Source organism: Solanum lycopersicum, chromosome 9, assembly GCF_036512215.1.
Source record: "Solanum lycopersicum chromosome 9, SLM_r2.1".
NCBI lineage: Eukaryota > Viridiplantae > Streptophyta > Magnoliopsida > Solanales > Solanaceae > Solanum > Solanum lycopersicum.
The window spans coordinates 5,367,286-5,376,314 of NC_090808.1; the positions used below are offsets into that span (position 1 = coordinate 5,367,286).

At 29.1% G+C, this 9,029-nt stretch overlaps 2 protein-coding genes across 2 annotated transcripts; both read left to right on the forward strand.

The window, feature by feature from the left end:
- Positions 1 to 4,758: 4,758 nt before the first annotated feature.
- LOC101266443 (probable glutathione S-transferase) lies at positions 4,759 to 6,328 on the forward strand. Its single transcript, XM_010327519.4, has 2 exons — positions 4,759 to 5,353; positions 5,779 to 6,328. The coding sequence occupies exons 1-2, from the start codon at positions 5,045 to 5,047 to the stop codon at positions 6,100 to 6,102; spliced, it is 633 nt and encodes a 210-aa protein (XP_010325821.1). The 5' UTR covers positions 4,759 to 5,044; the 3' UTR covers positions 6,103 to 6,328.
- Positions 6,329 to 6,694: 366 nt separating this feature from the next.
- LOC101265853 (probable glutathione S-transferase) lies at positions 6,695 to 8,594 on the forward strand. The gene is made up of 2 exons (XM_004246334.5): positions 6,695 to 7,339; positions 7,715 to 8,594. The coding sequence occupies exons 1-2, from the start codon at positions 7,031 to 7,033 to the stop codon at positions 8,057 to 8,059; spliced, it is 654 nt and encodes a 217-aa protein (XP_004246382.1). The 5' UTR covers positions 6,695 to 7,030; the 3' UTR covers positions 8,060 to 8,594.
- The last annotated feature ends 435 nt before the right edge of the window (positions 8,595 to 9,029 follow it).

Here is a 9,029-nt window from a genome sequence, read left to right on the forward strand (position 1 = left end):
GTACCCGTGTTTTATACTGACCCCTACTTTTATTGTTTTCTTCTTGTTTATTTGTGAGGCGCAGCAAACGTGCCGTCGTCTTCGACTCAACAGTAATTCAAGCCAGTCTTACTACATCGGAAATTCAGGGTGAGCTAATGCTTCTAGCTTGGACTGGATCTTCTTCAAGTCTCGATGCCTTGAACTTCCGGCATGGACTAGCTTCTTATGTATTTTTAGCTTCTTAGAATACTCTTAGTTTAGTAATTTGATTATAGATGTTCTTGTGATGATGACTTCCAGATTTTGGGGATAATAATAGTTATTGATTTTATTAATGAGTTTAAGTCTTCCGCATTACTTTATGTTGATAGTACATTGAAATGTTAAGGTTTAGATTTGGTTGGTTCGCTCACACAGGAGGGTAAGTGTGGGTGCCAGTCGCGGCCCGGATTTGGGTCGTGACAATCTCTCAAACAATTTTCAATTTTGTAATAGTCCCACATCGGTATTTCGTCTTTTTTGAGGATTTTTGGGTTTCTATATAAGCCCACTTTATTCACTATTTTTAGGGGAGGATTTGGAGGGAAAAAACAAAAGAATACTCATAAAATTTTGAGAATTCTTGGTTCCCATAATTCAAAAATTTTAAAGTGTTTTTGTGGTTTTTCGAGTTGAGGAGGTGGAGTCGTCTCTTTCAAACTCGGAGTTCCGGTTCGCTGTCCAGAACCAAGTAAATTTTTTCTTAGCCTTGTTTTATTTAATTCCTAGCTCTTTTATGTTTTCTGTTTATTATATGTAGCTTGTTTTTTTTTTTACTTTAATGTAGTTCTAAAAGTCAATTAATATTTGTGTTTATTATAGTTTTAATATTAGCATTATTTTATGATTCGATGTTTATTTATTTATTATTACTATTATTTTAAAATTGTTAGTCAACTATTTGCTATCTTAACTTTTCAGGGTTTTGTTATTATTCTACTTTAATATTATTTTTAATTTTTATATATATTATGTTATTGTTGTCTCCATTTCTAATTATGTTATTTTAGTTTGGTTGTTGTTTTCCATATTCTCTTGGGATAAGTTTGTTATGTTTTGTCGATGTTCAGTTTATATATTTTATATGTTAAATTGGGCCGATGAAGAAATAACCGTCGATTTCCAAGGCCTCCCATGTTAATAAGACGGATTTTTATTTTAGTTATTATTTGAGTTATTTATTTTTATTTATATTATTTTGACACTAACTCTTTTACTAAGTGTCTTTACAGGTACCCTGAGGTGCTTCTCCTTGAAATTATTCGAAAAGTTCGAATTGTATTTCATTCATTATTTTGTGAATATTGACGTTAGGCAAACTTTGGGCCGATAATTATTGTTTTATTGTGTATATTATGTGTTTATTATATGTGTTTATTTTATATCTTTCCTCAATTTGAAAAAAAAATGAATTCAGTCGGGAACCACATTTGTGGATTCCAAAGGGTGCCTAACCCCTTCCCTTCGGAATAATTTAAACCCCTTACCTAGAATCGAACTGGTTTCGTAAATCATTTAATGGTTTCCTAGTTTTTTCCTAAAATTAGGTGGCGACTCTTTTTAAAACTCGTTTATTTTTGAAATTTTGTTAAAATTAAATCAATTAATAATTTTCTGAGTTGCCGTGACGTTTCGACCTATTCCGAAAGAGTAGGGATGTAAACAGTATGAGTAAAGGTGTAACACGTGGAGATCGTCCATGTTGAGATCGAGTTATGATTATTTGGGCACGTCGAGATCGTCCGTGCGATAGAAAAGTAATGATTATGATTTGGTACGTAAAGATCGTCCATACGAAATTTGTTTGATTTATGATAATGCATTGAGATCGTTCGCACAGACACGTGGAGATCGTCCGTGTCGGTTATGGACCTCGTGAGTCCCCCATGGGTCATGATCTCTTGATGTATTTCCGAGGAGTATCATGTATATACGGTTGAGAGAGTACCTGGTATTTGGAGGTATATCTTTGCATTGTATCACATGACATTCTTCATCCTTTATGATTACATATTTTATTGGTGATTGAAAAGTATTTGATATTTGGTTAACTCTATTTAATGAACTTGATCTTGTGTTTTATTGATATTGCGAGTGCCTTTTTGTGGAGGGTGTAATTGATGAATATTGAGCTTGTTGTTGAGTATATATGCTATGAAAACTGTGAACTGTTAGGTTGAACTGATTTTTATGCAGGTTGTAGTTGTGGAGGTTTGGTTGGTGTGTAAGGAGCACCCATATTTTATCCACTTAGCTTGTGTTTAGAAGTTTACTTGCTGGGTACCGTGTGGTTTGATACTCACCCCTTGCTACTACAATTTTTTTGTAGGTTACTAGCTCGGACCTTTGTGATATTTCTCTTCCCCTTGTTTGAGGCTTTTTGTGAAGAATTGTGAGGTAGCTGCTTGTTATCTCAGCAAATCTTCTAATTCTATTTATGATCTTGTTCAACTCGAGAAACAATATCATTTGAGACTTATTTTTTTTAAATCAATTGTAATTCTTTAGAGGCTTGTACACGTCACAACCAGATTTTGGGAATATTTTTTTTAGTAAATTATGAATTTTCCGCATTTTATTGTAATGGTAGAGTTTTAGATTGACTTGTCTTGGTGGGATAAGATAAGTGTCATCACATTTATTTTTGGACCGTGACACATAGAGTGTTTGATATTTTATCAAAGAGTTATCAAAATACTAAAATCAAATCAAAGCGTATAATTATGTATGTTATACATATGTGTTATTATAATACTTCCTATATTTCAAAATAATTAAATTGTTGGGTGTTTTATTTTCTTTAGAAAAAGAAGATTAAGAATATAAATTAGATATTATTTTTTATTTTTCTCTTGTTGATTCTTGTCAAATTGATCTTTATAATAATTTAAAAAACATCTAAAGTTTCTCGAACTTATCACATAAAATATCCAAATGTGGAGTAAAGAAAAAATATTTTTAAAAATAATGTTAAGATTAAATAATGAGAAAAGAGTCAAATATGCTCCTAAACTATTTGAAAAAGTCTAGATATATTTTCTGTTTAAAGTTTGGTTCACTCATGATCTCGCAATTAAACTTTTGATCCAAATATGCCCTTATGGGCGTTAGTTGTCATGGACATATCCAAGTCATTTTTTTTCATTTTTTAAAATGTCACATGTAATTGTCATGTCATTTTGACCTTACCACATGACATTTATATAAAAATAGAAAGATATTCAGACTCATAAACACCTAATCCGACCCATAAATAAACTCCCTTTAAATAAATTATCAGACTAATTTTCAATAATTTTGTTTAATTTTTATTTTTTTCAATAAATTTCGAAAATGAGTAATTAATTAATAAAAAATAGGAAGAATATGCAAAAAAATATAAAATTAACACCAAAAATTCATAAATAATTATAGTAACCTTAAATTCAATTTTAAACTTTTTTTAAAATTTTATTTTTTTGATAAATTTCGAAAATGAGTAATTGATTAATAAAAAATATGAAAAAAAATATAAAATTAACGCCAAAAATTTAAAAATAATACAATAACCTTAAATTCAACATTTTTTTAGTTTTTTATTTTTCGACAAATCCCAAAAATGATTTTATTAACAAAAAATATGAAAAATATAATTACACAAAAATATCGCAAATAAAAAATAGGAAAATATGAAAAAAATATATAAAATAAAAAAAAATTGTTGAAATTATTGAATTTAAGGTTACTATATTTATTTGTAAATTTTGACGTAAATTTTTTATTATGTTTTCATATTTTTTCCTTTTTTATTAGTAAATCAATCATTTTCGAAATTTCTCGAAAAAAATATTTTTTTTAAAAAAAATTGTAGAATGAAATGTTACTATATTTATTTATGAACTTTTGACGTTATTTTATATTTTTCCATACTTTTCATATTTTTTATTTAATCTATTACTCATTTTCGAGATTTATCGAAAAATAAAAAATTTTAAAAAAATATTGAAATGTTAGATTTAAGGTTACTATATTTATTTCTGAATTTTTGGCGTTAATTTTATATTTTTTTCATATTTTTCCTATTTTTAATTAATCAATTTCTCATTTATAGATTTACCAAAAACATAAAAATTAAACAAAATTGTTAAAAATCGGATAGTGAGTTTAAAAGGAGTTGATTTATAAGTCGGATTAGGTGTTTATGTATCTTTCCATTTTCATATAAATGTCATATGATAAGGTCAAAATGACATGACAATTTTGTGTGACTTTTAAATAGATAAAAAAAATGAGTTGGATATGTTTTACATGTCAACTAACGTCCATAAGGACATATTTGGATTAAAAGTTGGACAAAGAGGATATGAGTAAATCAAACTTTAAACGGAAGATATATCTAAACCTTTTCAAATAGTTTAAGGATATATTTAATCTTTTTCTCTTAATTAATTTAATTTAATTTAAAATATGAAAAATATCGAACAGTTTGAATTTATTTTAAAACAAAGGCAATACTAATCAAATATATAATTTAATACAAAATCTATTGGTTGGATTTGCCGGTCGGTGGGTCAGTAATTGCATTTGAATTAATCATACCAAGCCACTAGATTTGACCAAAAGCACAAGTCATCTTTGTTATTGTATTGCTCACTTCTAAAAAAAAAATTAAGTTAATTAACCAAAAAATTAAATATTCACCATTCATTAGATAACGAGAATATATATATATATATATGCACCATTTGTTAAACGGATAGAGAATAAATATGATTTCTCTTTTAACAAGTGGCATGTCATTCTAAATGGCAAGATTAAAGAAATATATTTACTCTTTTTCCTCTTATTTTATTTCAAAGTGCCATGAATGTGAAAGCATAATTAGATTACTAAACCTAATAGTAAAAAAGCAAACATTATTCAGTTGGCAGATTGCTAACCCTATTTTTCCCTCTATAAAAGCATTTACCTCAAAGGGAGAAAAGAACCACACAAAAATTCCCTCAATTAGTAAAGCAAAAACATAGTTTACTAAAGTTGATAGATGGGAGATGTTAAGTTGCTTGGTCTATGGTATAGCCCTTTTAGTCATAGAGTTGAATGGGCTCTCAAGTTTAAGGGTGTCCAATATGAATTTATAGAACAAGATCTACAAAATAAGAGTCCAATACTTCTTGAATCCAATCCAATTTACAAGAAAGTACCTGTGCTAATTCATAATGGCAAGCCCATATGTGAGTCAATTGTCATTCTTGAATACATTGATGAGGTATTTGAAGGTCCTTCAATCTTGCCTAAAGACCCTTATAATCGAGCTTTAGCTCGATTTTGGGTAAAGTTTTTTGAAGACAAGGTATATTTTTTCTCATGGTACATAAGTCTATTAATTGGAAATACTTTTGAGTCACATAAGTGGAGACATTTAACTTTATTAGGTATTAACTCGTTTTAATTGTGTCAATTGGATAGTACTCCGACCTATAATACGATCATCTAGATACCTTTAATTATGTGTCAATGAGACACATTAGTGGGGATGAGTTGGAGTGTTTAACTGTTAGTTAAGAATAATTAATATGTTTGAATACATAATTTTCAAGATTAAAGTACTTGTTTATCAGCCGAGACTGAATTTGAATGTTTATTTTTGTATTATGCTCTATTATAGTGTTGAACTAAATGAAGAATTAGTCAACAACAACTAATGTACTTTTATTGTTATTGACTATTGTATATTCCTATTTTTGAAATTGAGTATACATTATTATTGTTATGTAGGGTCCATCAATGAGGAAAAGTATTCTTCTCAAAGGAGAGGAGCAAGAGAAAGCTAAAGAGGAAGTTTTTGAGATGTTGAGAATTCTTGATAATGAGCTCAAGGGTAAAAAGTTTTTTGTGGGTGACAAATTTGGATTTGTTGATATTGTTGCAAATGCTGGGGCACTTTGGCTTGGAGTTCTTGAAGAAGTATCTGGAGTTGTTTTGGTGACAAAAGAAAAATTTCCAAATTTTTGTGTTTGGAGAGATGAATATTGCACGCAGAACAAAGAATATTTACCTTCAAGAGATGAATTGCTTATCCGTTTCAAAACCTATATTTAGCCTGTTAATGCTTCAAAATGAGTACACCTCTAGTAAATTTCAAGATTTTGTGTGGCAATAAAAGTTAGACATGGATTTAGGGATTAGTTTTTGTTAATTCAATTGAAGGTTGATTTCGAATTGAACTAGTGGTATGTAAGAAAAAAAATATGCATGTTATAAGATTCCTCTTTAATTCATTTTAATTTTTGGATTCACTTATAAATAAAAATATTTGTTTGAGAAATCTCGCTAGAATTTCAAAATTAAAATGTAAGCGTCTAGACCCTATCCCAAATGCCAGCCTCAAGTTCTCACAAGATACTATGATGAAGTGTTAAGTTGTCCGTTAATATCAAGCTAAGGTGCGTGGATATGTATTCTCAAAATTGGATGATTTACTTGTCAGCTATGAGATTTACGTATTATCTCAATTAAAAAAATTCAATCTCAATCATAAAATAAATTTGAATCAGGTTGAGAAAGGTTTCAAATGGAGAAGATAAATTTATAAAAAAATAGTAAATTTAGTGTGTAAAGAGAAAAAGTAAATATGCACAATTTATTAGCTGAAGATGTATATAAAAACAATAGTATAACTTACCTAAATTTCATAGCATAAAACTTAAATAACATTTTATCCCTACTCTTTTTCAATTTACAAAAATCCCTTCAAAATCAGTGCTATTCAGATACATAGAAAATAATTCAGATTCATTAATTCCGATGATGAGGATATGTCCTTTCTAAATTTCAAGATTACAAAAATATCTATTTGTCCTTTTCCCCTTTATTTTAAATAGTCAAACAAGAAAGATTCATGCATTTGGTGAAACGCTAAGAAACTTCCCTCTATAAAAGAATACTAGACCTCAAGGAAGATCACAACCACATAAAAATAATTCCCTCAATAAGTAAAGCAAAAGACACAGTTAACCAAAGTTGAGAGATGGCAGATATTAAGTTGCTTGGTCTATGGTATAGCCCTTTTAGTAAAAGAGTTGAATGGGCTCTTAAGACTAAGGGTGTGGAATATGAATATATAGAAGATGATCTACAAAATAAGAGCCTTTTACTTCTTCAATCCAATCCAATTCACAAGAAAGTCCCTGTGCTCATTCACAATGGGAAGCCAATTTGTGAGTCAAGTGTGATTCTCGAATACATTGACGAGACATTTGAAGGCCCTTCCATCTTACCTAAAGACCCTTATGATCGAGCTTTAGCTCGTTTCTGGGCTAAATTCTTCGAAGATAAGGTATATCGACTCCTTAACTTGTCTCTACTCTGTTAATTGAATATTCTAACTTATAAATGATCAACTATACATCTCCAAAATTTATGTGGCATGTCATGAGGTGTCTACGAGACATGTTAAAGAGTTGGAGTGCTTAATTGTTAATTGAGACCAAATATTTAGATATGCACATTCAAAGTTAGAGTACTTATTATCGGATACAACCAAGTCAGAATGTCATTTTATATATATTATATGTCTTGTGTAAAATTGGACTAAAGTAATAAAATATCACATTGCCAACAATAACTTATTTGTGACTGACTAATGTACTTCTATTGTTGTAGATTTATATCTTTAAAATTTTGTTGAATTCAAGTTCCAATTGTTATGTAGTGGCCATCAATGATGAAAAGTCTATTTTTCAAAGGAGAGGAGCAAGAGAAAGGTAAAGAGGAAGTTAATGAGATGTTGAAAATTCTTGATAATGAGCTCAAGGACAAAAAGTTTTTTGTTGGTAACAACTTTGGATTTGTTGATGTTGTTGCAAATGCTGTAGCCCTTTGGTTTGGAGTTCTTGAAGAAGTAATTGGAGTTGTTTCGGTGACAAGTGAAAAATTCCCAAATTTTTGCGATTGGAGAGATGAATACTACATTCAAAACAAGGAATATTTACCGTCAAGAGATGAATTGTTTGCCCATTACCAAGCTTACATTCAACGTGTTGCTGCTTCAAAATGATTACTCCTCTATTGAATTTTAAGATTTCGTGTGGCAATAAAAAATAGTGATGTATTTTTTGTGAAATCAATGGTAATTGAAATATACACGTTAAAAAAGTGATAAAGTTTTTATCGGCATTAGTTAATTATTATTAGATCTACTATGACTTTAGACTTTAAGGACATTTATAAAGAATGTTAATTTATCATTAAAATATACATCTATAGCAGTAATTAAGTTATTGTCATTAACTAATTTCATTAAAGATCATTTTTTATATAGTGAGAGAAATTTTCCTCTCATAGAAACAACTCACGAATTTGAGTCTCACATTTAAAAGACAGAAAATCCGCAAGGATCTAAAAGAAGATTGTTGCTATCCAGCTATCTCGAAATTCAATGTACAATTAATAAGAATTCAAAACCTTTTGATTGTGGGGGCAAAAGTGAAAAGAACGCTTCACAAAAGAATCTTCTACAGCACGTTCTGTAACCTTAGTTCTACTCCAATTTTTGTGGTATATTTATGAATTTAAATATTTTTAACACTTAATTATTTTGTTTTATTTTTAAATCCAACTTGACTATTAACATTTTCTATTCAATTATTGTTTGGGTGGTTGGTCAGTAATTGTACAACAATTAATTAAATACACCACTAAGTTTCTCATGATTGACTTATGACTCATGGTATGAAAGCAATTTTATATTGGCCTTCTATGTTTCCAAGAGTAAACTTTAAGGAAAAGGGTAGATGTATCTTGAATTATAAGTAGATATTTTTTGTCATTTTTTAGAAATATTAGTATTTTTATCATTCAAAAATTAGAGTATGTGTACTATTTATATTAATGAAAATATACGTATCATAATTTTATTCATCGACTCATTATCGGATCGATGGATAATATTGCGCCACATGTCCCTATTTACACTTTTTCGTTAAAGTGAAGGGCATATCGCTCTAGTTTTTAGTCGGCAGGGACAT

What these genes read in the sequence shown, in the direction of transcription:
- LOC101266443 (XM_010327519.4), top strand. Translation starts at nt 5,045, where the DNA reads ATGGGAGATGTTAAGTTGCTTGGTCTATGGTATAGCCCTTTTAGTCAT. An exon ending in TAAAGTTTTTTGAAGACAAG is followed by an intron (nt 5,354 to 5,778) that starts GTATATTTTTTC and finishes ATTGTTATGTAG; the next exon opens with GGTCCATCAATGAGGAAAAG.
- LOC101265853 (XM_004246334.5), top strand. Translation starts at nt 7,031, where the DNA reads ATGGCAGATATTAAGTTGCTTGGTCTATGGTATAGCCCTTTTAGTAAA. An exon ending in CTAAATTCTTCGAAGATAAG is followed by an intron (nt 7,340 to 7,714) that starts GTATATCGACTC and finishes ATTGTTATGTAG; the next exon opens with TGGCCATCAATGATGAAAAG.